The sequence below is a fragment of the Agelaius tricolor genome, unplaced genomic scaffold (genome assembly GCF_023055355.1).
Source record: "Agelaius tricolor isolate 1412-34295 unplaced genomic scaffold, bAgeTri1.0.p SCAF_56, whole genome shotgun sequence".
Taxonomy (NCBI): domain Eukaryota; kingdom Metazoa; phylum Chordata; class Aves; order Passeriformes; family Icteridae; genus Agelaius; species Agelaius tricolor.
In genome coordinates, this window is record NW_027269316.1 from 1486209 (window position 1) to 1511401 (window position 25193).

General features: G+C 41.7%; 1 protein-coding gene across 4 annotated transcripts in view; it reads left to right on the forward strand.

The window, feature by feature from the left end:
* LOC139604859 (chromodomain-helicase-DNA-binding protein 1-like) overlaps positions 1–25193 on the forward strand; it is an 85649-nt gene that overhangs the window by 22685 nt on the left and 37771 nt on the right. For all 4 annotated transcript variants that reach the window (XM_071456177.1, XM_071456173.1, XM_071456174.1 and 1 more), the window contains exons 3-8: positions 12388–12571; positions 16567–16634; positions 18897–19046; positions 19347–19600; positions 23908–24133; positions 25025–25125. In XM_071456177.1, coding sequence (XP_071312278.1) covers positions 12388–12571; positions 16567–16634; positions 18897–19046; positions 19347–19600; positions 23908–24133; positions 25025–25125 — 983 coding nt within the window. The remainder of the gene's footprint in view (positions 1–12387; positions 12572–16566; positions 16635–18896; positions 19047–19346; positions 19601–23907; positions 24134–25024; positions 25126–25193) is intronic.

Below are 25193 nucleotides of genomic sequence, written 5' to 3' on the forward strand. Positions count from 1 at the left end.
GGAGAAGGCTGATGGGGCACCAGCTGTTTCTTGTGCATTGCTTGAAAACCAGCCGCCTCCCACACTTTCCTGGTAATTTTAGCACATTTTGGAGTGGGGAGAGGCATGGGTTCTCCCCCCTCCAACAAGTCCAAATTTTCACACAACAGATTGCTCGCTGGGCAAGAGACCAGGGCTCTTCACCATGTTCTTCCTCGTCGGCAAGCTTTATTTCATTCATCCCCATTAGTGAAATTCTCAAAGCATTCTCTGTTTCGTTTTCTTTTCTCTTCCCACATAACTAAATCTGGTGCAGAGTGAGACACATTACCGCAGGCTCCACGTTAGGGTATACAAATTCCATATTTTCAAGAGGGCAGAACTTAGGGGGAGGAGGGGGTTGGCTTTGCTGAGTCAAACCCCTCCTCCAGGGAGTGGAGAAAGGTGACATCATATTCGGGGAGGCCCACCTCCTCCTCCAAGCAGAAAAACCCTGGTTCATTCTCCACGCTTTCCCTAGTAGTGTTAATATGCAAATCTAAAGCTCTTTATCTCTGGATGAGCTCCTTCAGACGAGGTTTTTCAGGTTTGGGGCTAACTTCTGTGCATTCAATTCTCAGTCCGCCTGAGGCAGGCAATTGTTTCAGCCTCCTAGGTAATTTGTAACTCAATTAGCTCCTTCTGTTGCTACTGGGCAACCTATTTCTCTCTTTTTGCAGCTCTGAGTCCAGCCTCCGCCCATATGGATACCTGACCTTTTTCCTTACTACGGCTTTTTTGTCTTTTCTTTTGCCAAAATTCGGATTTTCTCAGCAACTTACTGCAGATAGTGCTCGATTTCCTCACCCCACATCTCCTGTTTGGGGCTGGACAAGCTTTATAAGCTTTTAGTAACTCTACCAGTGCAGAGCAGTTAAGGACAATTTTTGCCGATGTTTCCATTACTTTTCTAATGGAGAATATTTGTTTCGACTGAAAATTAATTTCTCCTTTATTCCGTGACCGGCGGTTATCTCCATATAAAATACCTCTTCATCACCTCAAGAGTACCCTGCTTCACTGCACCAATTAAAATGCAAGGCCCCAAAAACTCACTCGATGAGACTCTTAAAAGGGCTTTTGTGGCATTCACATTCTCTGAACAGAGAGAGACATGATTCTCTTTCTCAGGTTTTTTCCTGGAGAAGCATAGAGGGAAAACAATTTTTATCTCTACTTGCTGCTCCTGGTGTTTTGCATATGTGGAATGTATTGGGAAAGTTGTTTACCTGAAGGAATTTGGTAATTGGATTCTGGTGGAGATAGGCTAATTAAAATAAACAATCAGGTCCAAGCTGTGTGGACTGTTGGTCTGCAGACAGTCACGAGTTTTTCAGTTAGTAGTATGATATAGTATAGTATATTATAGTATCTCTCTTTAATATAGTTGTAATGTAATATAGTATAGTTTTAATAAAGTGAGTGTTCAGCATTCCGAAGCCTTGGAGTCAGATGCCAATAAATCCCTGCCTCGGGGGTCACCTTGTATTCAATAGGCTTTCAGGTTTTTTTATGTACTCTGAGTTAGATGCAAGGGAGAAATACCAACAAGATAATTTTTAGTAAATAGTTTAAACTCCAGTCATATTCTACAGTGGGTGCCTTGCTTTTATTTTTCAAGTCAGGTTAATTTTGTTAGTGTAATAGATGAGTAATGTAATAGTTTGCTCTCACGATTAAAAGATACATATTATGTAAATGTATAGTAATGTTATTGTAATATGTCCCCCCCCCCCAGACCCCTTTTCCCTCCCCCTTGTAATAGCCTTAGTAGTCAGGACATTTAGAGAAGGCTGGCTTGTTACCAGGAGGTGCAGCGTAACAACACCTGACCTTCAATCAAGATGTAAGAAAGTAATCTCCACCAATAGACTGTAATAGGGGTCTCCTCGAGCCAGGTCTTATAAGCTTTTGGAGATCTATATCACACCCAAGATAGTTCAGCTACCCTAGAAGGCATAAAATCAGCAGGATGGCTTCTGTGGTAGTGTTGGAAACAAAAAAGTTTTAATAAAAGGCAAAATAACAAAACTCTACAGAGAAAAACCGAGCCAGGTGCAAGAGGTTCTTGCTCCTGGTAAAACACCTCACATAAGCGATTAGTTTCTTCGTTCTCTTCTTTTTCTAGTAAATTGCTCAGACGGGACTTTTTGGCTCCTGTCCAGTTGGCTATCCTTAAGTTCGAGGTGAAGTCCCCCAGGTCCTATGAGGTGTCTTTTTCGCTAATTGAGGAAAGAAACTTCTGGGCTTTTTTCCTTTTTAAGGAGACAAAGGATAGTTTTGTCACTCCGTCAACAGGGGGCACATTCCTACAATAGACGGCAGAGAAAGAGTTGACTGACAAAACTTTAGGAGGCGGTAAGGATATAAAAGGCAGAGCATTCATTTTGTAGACAAGCACGTTGCTAGTAGTCATGGGGGCTCCCAGCGCTGAAAACTTTTTTCTTATTCAGTCCTTTGTTCTAATTTGTTAAGGTTTAATAAACCTTTGAAAATTTAAAAGTGAGCAGTCGTTTCCCACTAATGGGGGTTCGTGCCGGGAGATAAAACCTCTTCTCTGTGGCCCAGGAGATTTCGGACGAATAGCACGCCCCTGCCGATTTTGGCAGATCGAACGACCTCTCCTGTGACCATTGGTGATTGCAGGTCGGCACCCCAGAGACTACAAAGACTGGATAACGAAAAAGAAGAGGGGGAAGAAGAGGAAAAGCCCCTGAAAACTGCAGATCTAGAGGATTGTGAGTACTAGTGAGAGTAAGAGCTGAGAGTATGCTTGAAGTGAGTAGTGTGCTTGGGGGTCGGTCTGAGACTTAGAAAATCCTCATAACTATTTCTGGCCACATTGTAATTTCCGTCCTCCCAATGTATAAAAGTCAACTTCAGACAATACATGGGACCCGTCCTGGTCTCTTAAAGCTTTATGATATGGACGGTTGGAAGAAAAATGACGGCGGGACGTGTGAGGGGAGGAGAGTGGGGACCCCGTGGCTGGCGGGATGCGTGAGATTGAGGGATTTGTGGGGGCTCGAGAGCACTTGGGGGTTGGCAGGTTGAGAGTCACAGTGTTGGAGTGATGGCAGGGCTTGCTATTCAGTGGAGGTCGTGTGGCTGCTCCACGTGGAGCAGCGGCGCGCTCAGGGCGGCGGGCTTCCGATGCGCGCTCGACATGATGGTTTCCAGAGCTTACCGGCCGAGGCTTGGGGAGAAGTGCTACTACTAGTGGCAGCGACTGGGGAGTGCCGGGTGCGGGGGCGTCCGAACTAGCCCAGTGGTGCGGTGCTTTCCGGGCGGAGGGACCGCGGGGGGCTGTGCGCGCGCGCGCTTGCCTGTGGTGGCTCGGGGACGCCCAGTGGCGGAGCTCAGCGAGGCTGAACCAGTAGCGGAGTGCCCGGGAGCGGGGGAGGCCGGGGGCGGCACTGGCGGGACCGCCGCTTGGGGAAAAACTGAGTGAGCGGGATTTTCCGAGCGGAGACCGCGGGGGAGGAGGCGGGCGAGGTTCCCCCGACCCGCCACAGTGGTTTCCCCAACCCGTCGGCGCAGGGGAAGCCAGGGAGGCAAGTCTGCACAAAGTAGCGCTCACAGCCGCACTGGGCGCTGCAAGTCTCCAGTGCACGCTGACGCAGCAAAAGGGGGGGAGGCGGCAGAAGCCCAGAGCCGGCGGGGGGAGCTGCCGATGGCAAGTAGGGACGCCTGGCAGGGCGAACCGCGTGCGCAGGGTTTTCCAGACAGAAGCACAATATAGTAGCTCCCGGCGCTTGCTGCCCCAGTGGGGGCGGCAGCAGCGCCAGGTGCGTTTCGTACGAGCCTCTGCCGAGTCAGGGACTGGCTTGGCTGTGTTGGGGGTCGAGGAGACCGCAGAGGTCACCAGCCCAGCGGCGGCGCGAGGCGCGGTCTGCATAAAAAGCCGCTTGAGAGAAGCTGTGTGCGCGGGGTTTCCTGGACGAGAGCCACGGGCGGGGGCTGGTCTGTGCAAGGAGCGGCCAGCGGAGACTCAGCGTAAGGATTCCCGGCGCTCGCTGCCCCAGCAGAGGCAGCGGTGGCGCCGGGCGCGATTCGCACAGCACTGCCGAAAGTCACAGGAGCGGGCTTAGATGTGCGAAGGTCTTGTAAACCGCAGAAGTCGCTGGCCCAGAGGCAGCAGAGGGCCGCCAGCAGCGACTGGGACGTCTTTCGCCGAGTGCGGGGGCACCCGACAAAACAAACCAAGTAACACAGAATATCCAAGCCAAGTGCCGCGCGGGCCCGCATAGGCGGTAGCGGGCCGGGGGTTGGGAGCTGTGTCTGTTATGCGGGGATCTCGGGGGCCCGCGTGGGTGGCCTTCAGCGGTTGCTCCAAACCGAGACGCACCAGAGTTGAACTAATGCAGAACTGGTGAATAGCTCCTTTCCCAATCACAGGATTGTGCTGCATCCAGTTCTTACTCCCCAAGGCACAGGGATCCCCGCCGAAACATGTCTGTCTGTGATAGTGCTGGGAAGTCTCTCCCCTCTGTGCTAATGCCTTCACACAGAACCACAGAATAGTTTGGGTTAGAAGGGGCCTTGAAGCTTATCTTGTTTCACCCCCTGCCATAGGCACTCTGCCATGGGCAGGGATGCCTTCCTCTATCCCAGGGTGCTCCAAGCCCTGACCTACCTGACCTTTAGCAATTCCAGGGATGAGGCAGCCACAACCTCCCTGGGCAACATCTGCTCAGTGTTTTTCTAGAAGTGTGGAGAGCTTTGTGGATAATTGGCTAGCTGAGAAAGGACATTTCGATGTGATACCGTTGGATAAGGATAGGGGAAACAAGCTGGGGATTAAGTAACCAGTGTCCAATCACTGACAGAGGTCATGGTGACCTTCGCTGAAACAGGAAGATGGGGGAGAAAATCGCTTGCCAGAAAATGAAGATAGCCTAGGTAGAGTAGCTATAAGAATGTAAACATAGAAACAAAATAATCATTAGAGCATAGAAGTAGGTGTGGTTGATCTAAGTGTGCTTTAACCAATAATGAGCTCAGCTTTTGCAATACGTATAAGCTTCATTAACACCAATATAAATATGTGTGAGTTATCAATAAACTTTGGGATTTGCTGTTCACGCATATTGTGTGAGGCAATTCTTCCGCCGTTCACGACATAGAAGTCTCTTCATTTGCCAGGGGAGACTCTCCCTTGAGAGCTGCCGCAATGATCTGCCTCAGTGCAGCACACAAGCTCCTGAGCTCTGACCGGACCCCATCTGTACTAGGAGCACTGGTCCTGTTGTGGGCCGACAGCTAAAGGCCATACAGGAGCACACAGGCTTAGCTACCAGAATATTTGCAGCTCATAGAAATATTGACTCTAGTTCTAAACACTGACTAAAGCTGATAAATCCTAGCCCTGTTTTTATTCCCAACATTACCACTACAATATTTAGCTGTTAATTCCTCTTTAATACCTGAGATTAACAAGTAACAGTCCCTCCTGGGCAGTCAGGGAGCTGGCTGGAATCCCCAAGCTTTGCCCTGCTGCTCCACCTTAGCTTCCTCACTTTTCAGCATAACCAGAGAGTATGGACATGCCTGAGTGTCTCTGAGCAATGCCCTCACCTTGCTGCGGGGTGAGTAGAGGAGCACAGCTGAGTACAGCCAACCCCTGAGTACTTCCTTTCTTCACTTGTTTTTGTTCTTTCTCCTTCTAGCTAATTGGGAAGGTGAGCCTTACTGAAAGGACCCATAGTTTGCTAATTAGAGAGTCCCCAAGGAAAAAAGGAAGATCCTCTCTCCTCTTCTCTTGCCTTCCTCTGGGCTACTAAACCTCTAGGCTTTTATTTTTCCTTAGTCTTCAGACTTTTCATCTTGTAGTTGCCAAAGAGAAGAGCTTAGGTGTCAAAAGCTTAGACACAGATACCTTTCTCTCCTTCAGTCCGAGATGACCAAGCCTGTCTGCTCCCACCCCAAAGGCACAAGAGGTGCTCTTTAAACTGAACCACAATGTCCCACCCACACTCCCCTCTCCTATCCCCATCCTTGCCATGACACAGGAGACCCACAGAGGTGTCGGAGCCAGGAGAGCTCTGACAGAGTCCTATACATGTGTGTCAGTGTGTACAGCTCTGTGTGCACGTGTGTTTTTCTAGTGTGCCCAGATGTGAGTGTACACATCCTGCTTTGCACAGTGTACATGTGTACTGGTGTGCACAGCACTATTCACATAGATGGACTGAAGGGCACGTGATGTGTACACTGCTGTTTACATGTGTGTTAAATCACACACTCTCAAGTGTGAGTGGGTCTGTGCACAGCTCTGTGCTTGTGAGTATACAGAGGTTCTGCTAGTGTGAGTATAGCTCTGTGTGAGACGTATATATATTAATATGTATAACACTGCACACATTGATGTGCTCAAAACTCTACGTGTAAACAAGTCATGCTTGTAGGCACGTGTGCATCAGTAGAGACTGTACATAAGTGTCTGTATAACATGTGTGCTGATGTAGCAAGTTGAGTGTACACAAGTGTGTGCTGCTAGCAAGTACCGTAGTGCACAAGAGCTCTCTGCAAGTGAGCAAGTACCTATGTGTATGTACACTAGCTCTGCACATGTTCCTGTGTGCACACACAGGCTGGGCACGCCCAGGGACATAGCTCTAGATACACAGCTCTGTGCATCCGGCTGCTGTCCCACCTAGAAAAACAGACGTGTGTATATGTGTATTTGTGTGTATATCACTACCTAGCTCTGCTAGCTAGAGTAGGCCCTGGCTCTCTGCAGGAAACAGGACTCCTGTACAACTAACCAATATGATTAAGCAGAAGCCATTTATTGTTTACATTATGCACTTATTTATACATTCTAAAACTACTGCACACACTAGTCACGCATTTCTTGATTGGTACTTCTATCTTGTCCACACGTTCTGCACACACTCTTCAGGGTATGTGATTGGTTACAGTCCAGGTGGTTCACAGCCCTCTGTTATCTAGCTCTTGCGATCTTGGTATTCTGTTTCTCAGCTTCTTCTTTCTTAATTTAGCACAATTTATGTCTTAGTAACCTTGATGCATTCCAGAGGGATCTGATAAGAATAACTGGAGATAGTTTGGCTAGGGCACAATGTTGCCTAAGTTGTTCAGATACAGTGCCACAATTCCCCCTTCTTGCACTAGCCAAACCCTTTTTACTGTATTTTCTACCAAGTGCATCACCAATTTTATTATGCATGAAATAGCACAAAGCAGTATAATAATGACTACTAGTAATAACAAAGCTCCCTTTACGATATCTTTCAACCATCCAGTTATTCCCCATCCCTCAAACCATTCATCTTCCTATAGGGCGCCGCCATTTTTTTTTTGTATGGAAACTCCCTGTAAGGCTCTGCCATTTTGTTCCAAGGGAGCATGCTCAATAGTGATGTAACAGATCTTGGCGCATCCGTCCGGTTTTGAAACCGGGACACCCGGGTTTTGGCTCTGATTTTTGGTTAAAAGTTCAGGGAGGCTGCTGCCCGATTCAGGACTGCTATTCCCGACGCAATTATATTCGCACATAAGGTCGAGGGAGTTACCCGTGGGCTCCATATCACTGGCTACGAGTACACTGTAACTAGCCTTCCGCCGCCTCCTCCGGTGTAATATTACAAGGTGGTGTGAGCTTGGCAGTGGGGGTCAAAGATGGCAGCCACTATTGCGCCGGAGAAATTCCAGAGATAAAACTGCTAGCTATGCATTTCAACATAGTCTCCTTAATTACACGACAGGTCCGATGGAAAACGGCTGCAACCCCATCTCTACTAGCTGCAATATCAAAAAGCCGAACACCAACAGAGTCCCAGAGTTCAGAAAAGTTCTTAATTACCCAGAGTAGTAAATCTTCGAATTGAGAATTTAATCTTGTCAGAGTCTTTAGTTTAGTATAAACATCCCGTTGTTCTGACTCAGCCCGTGTTTAGTCATCCAGTGCCGGCTGCCTCTCGCTCCAGCCGCACTCTCCTCCTCATAGTGGCACAAGCTTTTTTTGCATCTGAATAGCCGCGCTCTGCATTTGAATACCCGTGCTGACTAGGCAGCTGCGAGTCAGGTGGCGACGGTGGTAACGGGGAAATACGCACCCCCCTGATGCTATTGTTAACTCTTCCGGGGATACCACGGGGCACCCCGCGGGTAGTCCCGGTGCCGGAGGGGAGAACATCACATCCACCTCCATTCTCTTCGGTTCCGGTGCAGGCTGCGGAGCCAGTGCCGGCTGTAGGACCGTGTTGATACTGTCTGAGACTGCCTGTTGAGCCTACAGCTCCAGCTCCGCGGGTGCAGAAGGTAGGGGTATAACTGCGTCCACCCCCATGAAAAACTCTCGCGGAAACATCGTGAAGGCCGCTGCGGGGTCGTCTGGCTCTAGGGCTGCTGCTGCCCCTGCCACGGCTGTTCTTTCTGCTTTTAACTGCTTCAACACTGTTATCATAAGTTTCCAAGTTGTGCTAAGCCCCTTGGTTTCTTTTAACCTGTCACTGACGGCATCCCAGAGTGCATTTCCTATTTTTTCCCGCTCAGGGGTATCGAATACGCTTTTGGGGCTGGCAAAAAATTATCTCTCCTCACCCCACCTTAATAACTGTTTCAGGACCTCTGGGTCATATTTAATTTCTCTATTAAAGAGAATATGCTGGAGGACTCTTAGAGTGGCCTGCTCTTCTTTTGATAATCCCTTCCCTATCCTCCAGCCCCTGACCGCTCACCTTTTCCGGTGTTCTGCTGCAGTGTAAGTATATTTTTCCCGGAGCCGTCTTCTGACTTCTGATCTGACTCAGTGGAGCCGTCCTCCGACCCCTCCCCCACCCCGGTTACGCCACGGGTGTCTCCGACCGGCTTCCCGCTTTTTCACTCAGTAGAAGCTTCTTCAGAGTTCAAAAGGTCCAAAGGGTTCTGTCTACTTAATTAGTATGTTCGTGTATCACGTCGTGGTTCACCAATAATGCAGGAAACAGGACTCCTGTACAAGTAACCAATATGATTAAGCAGAAGCCATTTATTGTTTACATTATGCACTTATTTATACATTCTAAAACTACTGCACACGCTAGTCATGCATTTCTTGATGGGTACTTCTATCTTGTCCACACGTTCTGCACACACTCTTCAGGGTATGTGATTGGTTACAGTCCAGGTGGTTCACAACCCTCTGTTATCTAGCTCTTGTGGTCTTGGTATTCTGTTTCTCAGCCTCTTCTTTCTTAATTTAGCACAATTTATGTCTTAGTACCCTTGATGAATTCCAGAGGGCTCTGATAAGAATAACTGGAGATAGTTTGGCTAGGGCACAATGTTGCCTAAGTTGTTCAGATACATTGCTACAGCTCTCTGTGTACACTCTGTTCTTGTAAGGAGAATAATTTGCCTCTATGTATAATTTTGCCAAAAAGGTTTATGTAAAGTTGCATACAGCAATTTCCACCAAATTTAATAGTGTTTAAGTTTCCATTAAATCTCTATAAACAGGGGTATCTACAATGACTGACCCACTGCTGTTCTAGCCCATGTTCCCTAGAAACTACATCTGTCAAATCAGGATGCTAGGCTAAGTGTTAAATCTCTCTTCATAGGCCATGCATTTCCCTTGTGTCAAACATATAAGGCAGTGCTATGTACTGTATCTTCAATTTAACCCCTCAGTAGAGAGGTCCCTTTCAAGTACTACTAACCACTAAATCGGCTGTGTGAACTGCAGAGTGGGAGTGGACTCATGTTGACAGAATTCAAAGCCCAGTGAAAGAACCCAAAGAATAGACTGTAACATCCAGACCGAGTGAGAGAGAACCGAAGAAGCTTGAAGATCTCCAAAAAGTATAGTAGAGCTTTCACCAGCTATGTTGAAGATTGTTTACTAACACTTTGGGTGGGGAGTTTGAACTGTATAATTTATTGATGTAATTATCCTATTTTAATAGGTAAGAATTACAAGCATCTGTTAAAGGGAGGTACACAGAGATTTGTAAGAAGTATTGAGACAGTTTCCTTAAGAACCAACAAGTAAGGTAAAACAAGGAATAGAGGGCAAGACTGGGTTGGCCTTTGTGTTCGACACCAAGAATATTTTAGCCCTGCTGTGGGTGGCAACCCTGTAGGCATGGTAAGGTAGGGGCAAGAAAGCCATACCAGACCTCTATCATTCCTCAGTTGTCTCTTAATCCAACGGAGACTAAAAAAGCAAGACTAAATTGGCCTCTGTATCCCAATTTGTCCATTTCCAAATAAGATTTTTTTCTTGTTCCCACTGTCCTCACCCACATCAACAGATGCTAGTAAAAATTATTTTTATTTCTTTTTTGAGAAGTAAGGGTAGATGATCAGAATCAAAAATAAGAGTTAATTGTTAGAGCCAAATGACTCATAGAAAAGGAAAAGGGAGGGTTTGGTATAGATGAGTAATGTAATAGTTGGCTCTCACCATTAAAAGATAAATATTATGTACATGTATAGTAATGTTATTGTAATATGTCCCCACCCCACCCCCCCATAGACCCCTTTTCCCTCCCCCTTGTAATAGCCTTAGTAGTCAGGGCATTTAGAGAAGGCTGGCTTGTTACCAGGAGGTGCAGCAGTAACAACACCTGACCTCCAATTAAGATGTAAGAAAGTAATCTCCACCAATAGACGGCAGAGAAAGAGTTGACTGACAAAACTTTAGGAGGCGCTAAGGATATAAAAGGCAGAGCATTCATTTTGTAGACAAGCACGTTGCTAGTAGTCATGGGAGCTCTCAGCACTGAAAACTTTTTCCTTATTCAGTCCTTTGTTGTAATTTTTTGTTAAAGTTTAATAAACCTTTGAAATTTTAAAAGTGAGCAGTTGTTTCTCACATTAGCATTATAGCATCATGCCTGAAGTAGGCCCTTGATGACAGGCATGGGAAGCAACTTTGTTGCTCTCCAGCTAGTATAAGTAAAGCTAGCAGTCATATTTTTTCATATCCCTCCACTTCAAAATGAGGAAGTTTTATCATGGTTTGTTTCTTTCTTTAAAAGTCAATAGATGCAAATGGTTGGTTGAAGTGCTGTCTACAGGAATCAGTTTGAATAGCTTAATTTTTTTCCCCTCCTCACTAGTATGATTTAATTGGTGTTAGCAGCAGGGAGAGTAGTGGTTCTGTTTTGTGGCTTTAAATGTTGTCAATTAAGTGTGTTCTAGTGCAGAAGATGATCAAGCTACCACCCACAGACACACATTCTTACCGGTTGACAGCCAGGTGAATTGTGCTGGCAGTGATAGGCTTGGACTTTAATATTAGCTTTTGGGTTTTTATTGTCTTGGATTTTGCTATCATCTTTAAGGTTGTTTCTTTTTAAATGCTTGCAACGCAAGTGTACATAATTTAAAAGCATTTTGTGTGTGTGGTGTTGTAATTCCAATGTTTTCTCCCGTGATATCTCTAAAGTATGCTAGTGTTTAACTTAATGAGGAATTTGATTAAAGTGTCAGCTTGGTTCCTTTGTAAAATTATTTTAGAAATCCAAATGTTTCTATGCTTTTGAATAGTCATGAAATAAATGTTTAACTTTAAATATTATTTTATTTGAATATGTTAAGTGTAGTGTGAAATTGATGTACAGGTGGAATAATCCAGTGGCTCAAGAGTATGCTCAGGTCACTGATTATGTACGACTTTGTACAAGTCATACAATTAGTGACAAATTCAGAGTTTTTCTGTGGGAATTTTACTGCTGTTATTTTAACAGTATAAGATGGTCTGCATGGATTTAAATTGTGTGGCAACACACCTTTGGTTTTCCAGTTACTTTTAAAAACATTTTTTTAATCAATTGTTTGGTTGTATTTTGTATATAGATAGTCCAAATCACAGCATTAAATGTAGCTTGCAAACAATTCCTTACAGATACTTTTCCCACCTATTCTTTTAATGAAAAAAAATAAAAGCAGGGAAACAAAACAGAGTTTATATTTGCTTTGAAGAAATGCGTACTCAAAAAATTGAGGGGCGACACACTGCTGATCTAAAAAGACTTAAAACAATTGGGTGTATGTGTATATGCAAAAATATGTTGTGTTTCTTAAAGTTAAATAAGGATTTGGGTGGGTGAGAAATAGTCTTGTTTTACTCCTCCAAATTAATGATAGATATTCTTTTTTCTCCTCTCTCCCTCCTTTGCCACTTCCTCTTTCTGCTCCGGTACCCAATGCTTCTTTTAAGGTTTAGTGAAAGGTTTCTGATTAAACTGAATTTTCATTCCTGATTTATTTAATCCAGTGCATTCATTTGTATGCTATCCATGTGTCTGGGCTAAGCTAACAATTTATAGGTAAAGCTAACGGTTTTTTATGTGACTTTTAAAAAATCCTATTTAATTATCCATTGTGTAATATCTTTTAAACTTCTAATTGCAGCCAGTCAGATGATGATTCTGGGTCAGCATCAGCTTCTGAATCTGGTTCAAGCTCTGGAAGCAGTAGTGATGGAAGTAGCAGTCAATCTGGTAGCAGTGACTCTGAGTCTGGTTCAGAGTCTGACACATCTAGAGAGAAGAAACAAGTTCAAGCTAAACTCCCACCAAAACTTGATGGATCCGAGGTAAAACAAAACAAATTAAACCTTTGTGTGGAAAAAAAAAATACTCTATGCAGAATAGCTGCAAAAGTAGTTTTTATTTTAACAAACAAAACCTCCATAATTTTTACGTAGAATGTTAAGTTGATTGGGTTAATGAATTTACATACTTAGCTCTCGTAACAAACAAGGCTGCTAAGTTCTCATTTCTGCAAATACCTACAGTTAGATAATTACTTAAATTTTATAATGCAGAAGACCTATTCACATATTGTATATTTTTGAGGACAAAGCCACAGATAATGTTCCTATTTCTAATTTTTTTTAAAACTTGTCTCTCTAATGCTGAGTTTCTTCATATCAATAAATGTGCAACAATTTCAGGGTTAGGTACATCTTGTTTTCTGTATGGGGAAAAAGTCTGCCTAATTTAGAAAAAAAGAGTGGTGTCTAGAAATCTCTTCAATGCAATGGATGAGCTCTCATCTGTTTCTCTATGTAATATGGCCTTAATTTGGATGATATGATATACATGAAGGATAGTAAAATATTTCCTACTGTAAGATTCAGAGGCTGTTAAGGATACTTTTTTGTGTTTGTGGTTTTGGGTTTTTTTGTTGTTGTTCATATTCATGGTTTTGATACTGTTTCTCACAGTATCCTTCTGGATACAGTGTTCAGCATACAGCTAGACAAGTCCATAAAATGATGGGTGAATAATTGGCTGATGGGTTGGACTCACAGTTGTAGTAAATGGAATTACATCAGGCTGGTGACTAGTGATTAGTAGGGTTCTTCAGGGCTCAATATTAGGGCCCTTTCTCTTCAGTGTTTTTATAAATGATCTGGGCACAGGAATTGAATGTACATTAAGTAAATTTGCCAACAATACTAAACCAGGAGGAGCTGTTGACTCCCTCAGGGGTAGAGAGGCTTTATAGAGAGATCTGGATTGACTAGAAAACTGGGCAATCACCAACTGTGTGAAATTTAATAAGACCAAATGCCAGATTCTGCACCCAGGACAGAGTAATCCTTGGTATATGTGCAAATTGGCAAACGCAGCTGGAGAGCAATGCTGTAGAAAGAGATCTGGGAATTTAGGTTGATGGCAAGTTGAATATGAGTCAACAGTATGCCCTAGGAGCCAACTGTGCCCTGGGGTGCATTGCTAGCCAGTCAAGAGAGGTGGTTGTCCTGCTATGCACCGCACTGGTGCAGCCCCACCACCTGTACTGTGTGCAGTTTTGGGCACCTCAATGTATGAAGGACATCTAACTATTAGAATCACAAAATATTCTGAGTTGGAAGGGACCCACAAGGATCATTGAGTCCAACTCTTAAGAGAATGGCCTGTACAGGGGTTGAACCTTGGGGTTATTAGCACCATGCTCTAACCAACTGAGTGTCCAAAGGATGATGAACAAGATGGTGAGAGGTCTCAAGGGCAAGACTTACAAGGAGTGGCTGAGGTCACTTGGCTTGTTCAGCTTGGAGAAGTGAAGGTTGAGGGGTGACCTTATGGCAGTCTGCAACATCCTCACAAGGGGTAGTGGAAGGGGAAGTGCTGATGTCCTCTCTCTGGTGACCAGGTCAAGACAATAGAATGAAGCTGCATCAGGGGAAGTTCAGATTGGACATTAGGTAAAAGTTCTTCACTGAGAGGGTGATTGGTCATGGGAACAGGCTCTCCAGGGAAGTGGTCTTGGCACCAAACCTGTCAGAGTTCAAGGAGTATCTGGATGACACTCTTATTCATATGATTTAGTTTTAGGTAGTCCTGCGAGGAGCAGGGAGTTGGACTCAATCCTTATGGGTATCAATGCAGGACGACCCCCAGCTGGGTAATGATGTGCAATGACTCCATGATTCAGAAGGCTGAACAAATGCTTTATTAAGTGATACTATATTATACTATACTCTATACTAAACTATACTAAAGAAAAACCTGTGACCCTTTCCAACAGTCACGACACAGCTTTGACCTAATTGGTCAATCAATCAAAGCAACCATCACCAGTGGCCAATTAAGAAATCACTTTTGGTAAACAATCTCCATAACACATTCACCATGTGCCAAGCAACAGGCGCAGCAAATAGAGATAAGAATTCTTTTCTCTTCTTTCTCTGAATTTTCTTACTGCCTTCCCCAGGAGAAATCCTGGGAAGGTTGTGTCTGCTGCTCTCTGTGAAGAGAGCTGCGGCCACATATGAGTCCCTTCCAACTCAAGATATTCTGATTGTGTGTACTTCAGTATTGCCATAGGAAGCAAGAGTAGATGAGCAAAGTGGCCTGGAAGGAGTTATCTAGATCAGTTAAAAATTTACTTAAAAAAAAAAAAGGAGTTATCTTAATAATAGAGGCTTGTACAACTGTTGTTATACTTGATGTACAAATTGTGCCAACAATTCTTGTATAACATTCCTTTCTACAGAAGTCTCACTTCTTTAAAATGCTATCCAGTATTATTAATGCATGCAGTATTTTGTAGTGAGTTTTTTATTAATAATGAAATTGAGATTCATCTTAGTAGTGATGATGCTCAGCTTAAGAAAAGTAAGTATGTGGTAAAGTTTCAATAGGTTTAAATTACTCTTGTATCTGAATTCCAATTCAGTTTTGGAAGTCCAGTCCAAGTATACTTGCTGTGCAGAGATCAGCAGTGCTCAAGAAGCAACAACAACAGAAGGCAGCCTCATCAGACAGTGGTTCAGAAGAGGTGAATAATATATAAGTTAGTAAATAAAATGTAGAAATGCATTTCTCATTACCCCATATGTTAGAATAAAATTATTTAGAGCCAAGTTCTCTTCTCTTTGTGTTTAGCAAGTCTGGTTTTAGTCTATAAAAGTAATGTTCAAATAACCGACACACTCATGGGTGTAATATTTAGTTGCATGTTTTCAGGTGAGTTGTGTCAAAATGATAGCAATTTAGATTGATATCTTTAGCTAGATATTCTGTGATGTATGGACAGATTTTTCAAGTCACGTTATATTAAATTTCATTGTATTTCTTCCTTCTGAGTTCCATAAAGACAGTTAAAAATACTATAAAATTTCCCACTATTGTTTCCATATAAAGGTAGCTGCTGAAGTTTTCATAAACACTTTGGAGTAGAAAGCTAGATTTTTGCAACTTTTGTAGCAGTTATAAAAGTATTCTTGTCTTTTAAGAACTATACTTCAATTTTAGAGATTTTTAAAACCTAAACCATAAGCTCAACAAAAGTTGACTTTGTGCAATATGAATATCTTTTAAGGGCACTAATAACTGTGAATTAGAATTTATTTGAAAGCAGACTTTCATATTTCCTTCATTATTAAAAAAAACAAACAGTGTAATTGCAAGTCATCATTACTCTGTGTGTCTCTTGTTTAGTCAGATCTAGCTGCTCATCATTAAAACTGAACACAGGAGTTAATTACATATACTTAAAATATTAGTTTATTGCTCTTGCTAAATACTCTTTTCCTGAAGACTCTTTTTCAGGGTAAAAATGATTTAAATTTAATCTCCTTGAGATTGGTTTTAGGAAAATAATTTTAAGAGGGTTCATAGATTTTTTTTTTGTTTAGGAGTGGAGAGAGAAGAAACATACATGCTATTCTAACAATTTTCTTAGTGGTATTTAAATGTGAGACTATATGAAAGGTGAGACAGCTCTCAAAGGGCAAGAGGTTTTATTAGGCTTTTGAGAGAACCTTCATCTTGATTTATTAACTTGCAGCAGTCTAAACTGACTGTATGTAGGCACAATGATTATATTTTAAAACAGTTTTTTGTAGTGGTTTCTAGAGTTCTGCTGACATGGTACATTTTAGATGGAGAAATATGAAATCAGTAGCAATCCTGATCTTATTCAATATCAATGGGTACATTGAGAGGCGTGAAGAGGATAAGACATGAAGAATAGGATTTCTGTTTGAAAGTGGGAGCTGAATTATCTTTTTAATACTAAAAATACTTCATTCTTTTTGCGGTAATAAATCGCGTATATTCTTTTCTTCATCTGCAGGATTCATCGAACAGTGAAGATTCTGTAGATGACTCTTCCAGTGAAGCCAGGAAGAAAAAACATGGAGAGTAAGAGGTTTTTCATAAATAATATAATTTTTTGTTATGGCAACATAATGCTTATAATTAGCCAGTCTTAATTTCTCTGCACTTAAAATACCATCTTGTGCTTCTCAATTTTGATTAACATTTTGAAACATTTTAAAATAAATACTCTGAAAGCAATATATATATAGATCTTAAAGGTCTTTTCCAACATAAATTATTCTATAATTCAATGATATCACTATTCATTTCTAAGCAAGAGACTGTATTACCTACAGTGTTATTGGAAAACATTCATCACCACTTTTTATTTTTAGAATAGTCTTGTTTGTGGCATGTTTTTGAGCTGAAGGTCCTCTCTGAAAATTATTGAAGAAATAGAAAATTACTTAATTAGCTTGTCTCAGATAAAATTTGAATTGGAATCCCATAGTTAATGCCTAATTTTTCAATGCTTTAGAGGCAACCTTCCCTCCCAATTATTACAGGTTTGACAGTAATAAACCATCTTGGCTAGTCAATAAATCTAAGTTGAAATTGAGCTGGTTTTAAGCTGTAAATGAAATAGTTTGTGAAAAAGATTATACCTTCTCATTGGTAGTGACCTCTTGTGTGTGGGAGGGGTGGTTTTGGTTTTGTTTTGTTTGTAATTTTGTGAATTTTGTTTGGTTGTTGTTGTGTTGTTTTGTATTTTTTAAATGAACATTGAATAGAAATTGAATTGTTTTCTCATTCCTCTTCTCCAGTTAAATGAATCATCTCAGTATTCAGGGTTGTTAATATAATATCTTCAAGAAGGGAGGGGGCAAAAAGAGGCTGTTATGCCAAATAGTGCTTTTTGAGTGAATTGTCATTCTGTCTTTTGTTACTTAAGAATGTGATTAAACCTAATAACATAATCTGTTACAGGAAAGATAGTTTAGAAACTAGTAACCAAATAACCCCATCTATCCAGTGCTTCAATTTTGATTTATACCTATTTTGAAACAAGTATGTTTGCAGCTGTTATCTGACATGCAGAGCTGATTTCTATATATAAACTTAGTACAGGCTCCAAGCCGTACAGAGTGTGGTGTTCTATATGTTGTCTATATCTCCAAATAAATACAAGTTGTGTATTTGCATAGGGGTGGGGGAGTTGATTGGTTTGGGGTGGGGTTTTTTCTGTTTTTATTGGAGGGAGAGGTTGTTGTTTGGGTGTTTTTTAATTTACAGCTTACAGAAAAAAATCTTTTAAGGAGACAGATGATTCTGTAGCATTTCCAAGACACACAGATGTATTGATCACAATGAAAATGTAATTTGAGGACCACTTCATATTTAATTGAAAGAAGTGTCAAAGCCCTGATTCTTAGGTTTCCTCATCTGAAATGGAATGTAAAGGTCTTTGAGTAATATTTCACTTTTGAAGGACATTAGTACTATTTGATCATCTTGGTCAAAGACCCCCTAAGACTGGTAATAGATAGTAGTATAAAGATTTAGCAACCTTTCAAAAATTCATACCAGATTTTTCTTCCACCCACACCCAAGCAATTAAGATTAAATTTCTCTGTACAAACAGAGTCTGAGTTAAGATACTGTTGATCAGTGGGTACATCTTTCCTCTTGCAAAGTAGAATATCTCAGCTAAGCAGGAGAACAGAGATACGGCCACTGGGAGTCACAAGTGGCTTGCTCATAATATCTTGCATGAGTGTTAAACACTGAATTGGAAGCTCAGTTGGGGCTTTTGGGAGCCAGTGCCTCTGATTGCCATGGCTGAAGTCTTTCTGTGTGTTTCTCAGTCTGATTCTCTATTATTTTTTGTCCCTTTGCTGAAGTTGCTATTTATTCACGAGGCACAGGGGATATAGCTATTAGAGACTTTTGGATTCTGCAAAATATAATGTTATGGTTTTTATGACAATCATAGGTAAGTTCCAGTAAATATGTATCTTTCCAACTAAAGTTATTAAGGATGTCGGGTTTATTCATGTCAAAATAACTCATTTATTAAAGCTGTATTTTATACAGAAATCCATATTTTTGGTTTATTTTGTTCTTTACATCTGTCTCTTGATAACAGAATTCAATTCCTTTTGAAGCCACTTGGTATTTTTACCTGATATCCATCCATTATAATTTTCTGTCATTCCAGTTGAAATGACTATTATAACATTTTTATTTCTGTAAAGAGTGTTGAAATTAAAGCAGCGAGCCTGTGGTGAATGCTTGATTTTAAAAACAAAACAAACCCCCCCGAAAACTAATGCAAGTTACTATTTTGTTTCTCAATATGTACAGTGAAGACTGGCAAATGTCTGGGTCAGAGTCAGTATCAGGAACTAGTTCTGATTCTGAATCAGAGGAAGATAAAGAGAAAAGCAGTTGTGAAGACAGTGAATCTGACTATGAGCCAGAAAACAAAGTCAAAAGCCGGAAACCTCCAAGCAGGTAAGAAGGTCTTGCATTTTAGCTACTCTGGTACTATTTCTAATTTGTAATCAAGTACTGTACTACTATACAGGCAAATGAAAACATTAATATTTATTACAGAACTTGAAGACCTTTTTTAATCTACAAAAGATGTTATCATACCAGTGGTTTATGTTGAATACCTCTTTCCTGTCTGCTCCAACTGAAATTGGTGTAACTGAATAGTCATGAAAAACATGTATTCAGAAACAAATATAGAAGGCTTATAGTTGTCCATGTTGAAACTCCACTGTTGTGTTGTATCTTATTGCCTTCAAGAATTGAGCCAAAAAGTGGCAAAAAGATTGCAGGACAGAAAAAGAGGCAGCTTGATTCGTCAGACAATGATGACTATGACAAGAGAGGATCTCGTCGTCAGGCAACAGTCAATGTTAGCTACAAAGAAGCTGAAGAAACCAAGACAGATTCTGATGACTTGTTGGAAGTTTGTGGAGAAGATGTCCCACAGCCTGAAGAAGATGAATTTGAAACTATAGAGAAGTTTATGGATAGTCGAATTGGCCGAAAAGGAGGTAATTTTATTATCAGTGTTCTTAAGATGCTGCTCTGCATTGTGGTGCAATGTTAACAGCAATTATTCTCAGCTGTAGGTAACCTGTGATGTTTGTAAAGACGTTTTAAAGTACCAGAAAGTAATCCTATTTTGTTTTTCATACTCATAAGGATGTTTCTTTTGTAAGCCTTATAAAATAAAACATAGCAGAACTTAAGTAACTAGAGAAGTGGTCACAGAACTAAGCCTGACAGAGCTCAAGAAGTGTTTGGACAATACTCTCAGGCACATGGTGTGACTCTTTGGGATGGGCCAGGAGTTGGACTTGATGATCCTTGTGGGTCCCTTCCAACTCATCATATTCTGTGGTTCTGTGAAAGAGAAAAAATGAAGTGGAATATTGCTTAAATGCATAGCATACTGTTACATCACTATTTGTACAGTTTATTGATATTTGATAGGTAATAAACTCTATACAGGAGGATGAAGAGAAAATGGAATGAATACGAGAGCTAGCCAGTTGCCTGAATGATGAAGGATGATGTTAGGAAGGCTGAACTATTGAGATTGTGATTTCAGTTATTTATTTTCAAATAGTCCCAATACAGTGCAATGGATGGTGGAATATAAAATTTCAGTGGTATGCTTGCATGTGCATTTCTAGAACTAATTTTATGGATGATGGTAAGGGTTTAATATTTCCAGCATCTGATGAGATGCAGTGTCCTGCTTGTGTGTTGCTTCTTTTTTTTCCAGTGTATTCTTTCTCTAGCCCTTTACTCTAATGCACAGTGTCATCGCTGTGTTAAAAGCCTTTTGGACTAAACTTCTTCTATTTTACATGCCTTTTACTATTGCAATGCTCTGTTTCTATATCTGTCCCCTGCATCTGGTTGGGTCCACTTCCTTATTTGGCTCTCCTCGCAGAAATGGGCCTGTTTCTTTCTGCTAGTGTGCTTCAGCTGTAATACCGACTGTGTTTAATTAAAAATTACCCCACATAAGATTCTTAAGGTTGGGGGGAGGGAAGTAGTAAAACGAGTTTAGGGAGAAATAGTTCAAGAGCAGCCCATCCCAAAGAGCATGAAGTCAGGCAAAATTGCCAGTAGGCTTGTAGAGATAAACAAGAAGCTCTTGGCAAAACTCAAAAACAAAGAGGAGGTATAGGGAAGGTGGCATGCAGAGACACAATTAGGAAAGCCAAAGTCCACTCGGAATTGAATGTAGCAAGGATTGTCAAGGACAGCAACAAAGGCCTCTCTATAGGTGACAAAAGGAAGACTAAGGAAAATATAGGCATACTACTGAATGACAAGATAACACAGGACACAGAAAAGGCTGAGGTACTGAATACTTTATTCATCTCAGTCTTTACTATCAAGACCAGTCTTCAGGAATCCCTGGTCCCCGATATCGGGGAGGGAAAGCTGGAGCAAAGAATATGTACCCTTGGTGGAAGATGATCAGGCCAGGGAATACTTAGGCAAACTGGACATACATAAGTCAATGGGCCCTGATGGAATGTACCCATGAGTACTGAGGGAGCTGGCAGATGTCACTGCAAGGACATTCTCAATAATTTTTGATCATGGCAACTGGGAGAAGTGCCTGAGGACTGGAGGAAAGCAAATGTCATAGAATCATAGAATGGTTTGGGTTGGAAAAGACCTTCAAAGTTCATCTACTCCCTTCCCCCTGCAATGAGCAGGAACATCTTCAACTAGATCAGATTGCTCAGAGCTCTGTTCAACCTGACCTTAAATGTTTCCAGGGATGGGGCATCTACCACCTCTTTGGGCAACCCGTGCCAGTGTTTCACCACCCTTGTCATAATTTTTTTTTTCCTTATATCTAGTCTAAATCTCCCTTCTTTTAGTTTAAAACCATTACGCCTTGTCCTATGGCAACAGGCCCTATGCAACTAAGCCCCACACAGCTGCTCACTCATTTTCTCCTGTGGGATGGGGGAGAGTATCAGAAAAAATAAAAAGGTGAGAAAATTCATGGGTTGAGATAAAGGCAGTTTAAAAGGGAAAGCAAAAACTGCACACATAAGCAAAGCAAAACAAGCAATTCATTCACTACTTTCCATTGGCAGGCAGGTGTTCAGCCATAGCCAGGAAAGCAGGGGCCCATCATGCGTAATGATTACTTGGGAAAACAAACCATCTCTCCCAACTTCTTATGCACCCACAGCCTACTCCCTGGTGAGGTGGTATGAGAAGCAGCAAAGGCCTTGACTCTGTGTAAGCCCTGCTCAGCAATAACTAAAACGTCCCTGATATATCAACACTGTTTCTATCACAAATTCAAAACATAGCCCCATACTGGCTACTATAAAGAAAATTAATTCTATCCCAGCCAAAAGCAGAATGCCCTACTAAAAAGGTTGTCCCTATCTTCTTTTTTATAAGTCCCCTTTAAGAATTGAAAGACAACAATAAGGTGGAGTCTTATCCATGCTGAACAACCCCAACTCTCTCAGCCTGTCGTCATAGGAGAGGTGTTCCAGCCCTCTGATCATTTTCATTACTCTCTTCTGGACATGCTCCAACAGGTCCGTGTATTTCTTGTTCTGAGGACTCCAGAACTGGACGCAGTACTCCAGGTGGGGTATCACCAGTGGGGAGTAGAGGGGCATAATCACCTCCCTCAACCTGTTGGCCGCGCTTCTTTTGATGCAGCCTAGGATATGGTTGGGTTTTTGGGTTCTGATAGCACATCTCTGGCTCATGTCCAGTCTTTTATCTACCAGTACGCTCAAGTCCTTCTCCACAGGGCTGCTCTCAATCCCTTCATCCCCCAGCCTGTATTGATACCAGGGATTGCCTCAACCCAGGTGCCAGACCTTGTACTTGGCTTTGTTGAACCTCATGAGGTTCACATGGGCCCACTTCTTGAGCTTGTCCAGGTCCCTCTGGATGGCATCCCATCCTTCAGGTGTGTCAACAGCACCACTCAGCTTGGTGTTGCCTGCAAACTTGCTGAGGGTGCACTCAATCACTTCATCTATGTCATTAATGAAGATATTAAATAACATTGGTCCCAATATGGACCCCTGAGGGATACCACTCATCATGGATCTCCATCCGGACATGGAGCCAATTCCTTATCCATGAAATAGTCCACCAATTTAGAGAAGGATGTTGTGGGGGACCGTGTCTAAGGCTTTACAGAAGTCCAGATAAATGACATCTGTAGCCCTTCCCTTGTCCACTGGTGGAGTCACTTCATCATAGAAGGCCACTGGGTTGGTCATGCAGGACTTGCCCTTTGTGAAGCGTGCTGGTTGTCCCAAATCACGTCCCTGTCCTCTATGTGCCTTAGCATAGCTTCTAGGAGGATCTGTTCCATGATCTTCCAGGGCACAGAGGTGAGGCTGACAGGTTGTTAGTTTCCAGGGTCCTCCTTTCTACCCTTTTTAAAGATGGGTGCAATGTTTCCTTTTTTCCAGTTACCTGGGACTTCACCTGGCTGCTATGATTTTTTGAATATCATGGAGAGTGGCTTGGCAACTACATCAGCCAATTCCCTCAGGACTCTGGGGTACATCTCATCAGGTCCCAAAAACTTATTTATGTTCAGATTCCTCAGGTGGTCTCGAACCTGATCTTCACTTGCAGTAGGACAGACTTTGCCTCTTCAGTTCCTGCATTGACTGAGGAAAAAAAGTTGTTGAGTACCTTATCCTTCTACTCATCTGTTGTTACCAGTTTGCATGTTGGAGTTGTCCAGAGAGGTGGTGGAGTTTCCCTCCTTGGAGATATTCAGAAGCTATCTGGACATGGTCTTGGGCAACTGGTTCTAGGTGACCTTGTCTGAGCATAGAGGTTGGACCAATGACCTCCAGAAGTCCAATCCAATCTCAACCACTCTTTGATTCTGTAAATTTTATTTATGGCATCCATAGTAATAATTGAATAGTAGGCTATTGAAGTCTCAAGGCTGATTAAGCACAATTCTCAGTATCTGTTATATTCTTAGAGATGAGAAGGACATAGCAAAGATGACAGCAAGCATTGTTAGTGGAGCATTCTCTCTGGATCATTAGAAAGACTAGGAATGCTAAGAAAATTCTGATGAGACTATAGGTTAGGTGCAGTATTTTTTGGTAGCTTATTTTGAATCTTGTTGGTATACTTGTGCATGTGTTAATATAGCTACATCATAATTCTTCAAATAAGAAGCTTGACATAAACATTGTAGATATAATTAATCAAGTTGCATCTTCATATAAGAGCATCACAAATTGCTTTCTACAGTGTGTTTTTTTACTGGTTAATTTATGGCGGTGCATCAAGCCTTATGGTGTGGTTTCTTTATTAGCCACTGGTGCTGCAACCACCATCTATGCAGTTGAGGCAGATGGTGACCCAAATACTGGGTTTGAAAAATCAAAGGAGCCAGGAGAAATACAGTATCTTATTAAATGGAAAGGCTGGTCACACATCCATAATACATGGGAAACTGAGGAAACACTGAAGCAACAAAATGTTAAAGGAATGAAGAAACTGGACAACTACAAAAAAAAGGAACAGGAAACAAAACGCTGGTGAGTATTTTTATAACTATTTCCATGTTGCATATTTTTGTAACAATATAGATGTTTTTAAGTGCCTGTACAAGAGGAAGACAAAAGCTCTAAATTTGAAGCTTTCCTAACACCTTATGATCCTGTAAGATTCTGTGCACACCAACTTTACTTGAGCACATGACAATACTCACACATCTTGTAAAATCAGGGCTTTAAGGAAGCAGCTTCTGCACCTAGATTTTAATATGTGTGTTATAAATGATGTTTTAACAAGATGAGTGGTGCGTTTTCTGGTTTTGTTTTAAATTTTAACTTTTACTAATTTTGTAATTGATTGTATTTTGATCAGAGTTCTTTGGGAATTGCTGCAGAGATTAAAAAAAAATCAGAAACGGCTAAAGCACTCAAAACATTACAGCATTTCGTTTTCTTGGCTCAGACTTCTGTCAAAGCCTCAGAACCAAGAAATTAAAAAATTCCTTACATTTTAGTGCTATGGTATGGTATTACAGTTTATTAGTATGTTTAATATAATCTATGAACAGTGGTGGAATTTTTAGTGACTCATAAGATAGATTCTTATAGTGAGCCATCTGTGCTCTTCTGTGAAAATGCCATGTGAAGTGCATTAACTGTATTGAGAACAGATATTGTAAATAATCTTCATGACTAGTATAAGATGTAGCTGATAGTAATTTCTTTTTATAAGCTTCCTCAGTCATCAGTGATAACGTACCTAGGCCAGATGCAACACTTTTATAGCAGGAATTCCAGAGTTGTAGGTTTTCCAAAGAAGTTCTCTAAGCAGCATTCCTGTGGTGCTTACATTCAGAGCTTTAAAATTGCCAGATTTTCTTAACTTTAGAACTGCACAAAATAGTAAGTGCTGCAAATGAATTCCCATTTCAGGCTGAAAAATGCTTCTCCAGAAGATGTGGAATATTATAACTGCCAGCAGGAACTTACAGATGATCTACATAAACAGTATCAAATAGTGGAGAGGATAATTGGTACGTGACAAACTTCCAGATGGAAAACAGTCTTGCGAATATTACAAGTTTATTGCTTGCATGTTGAA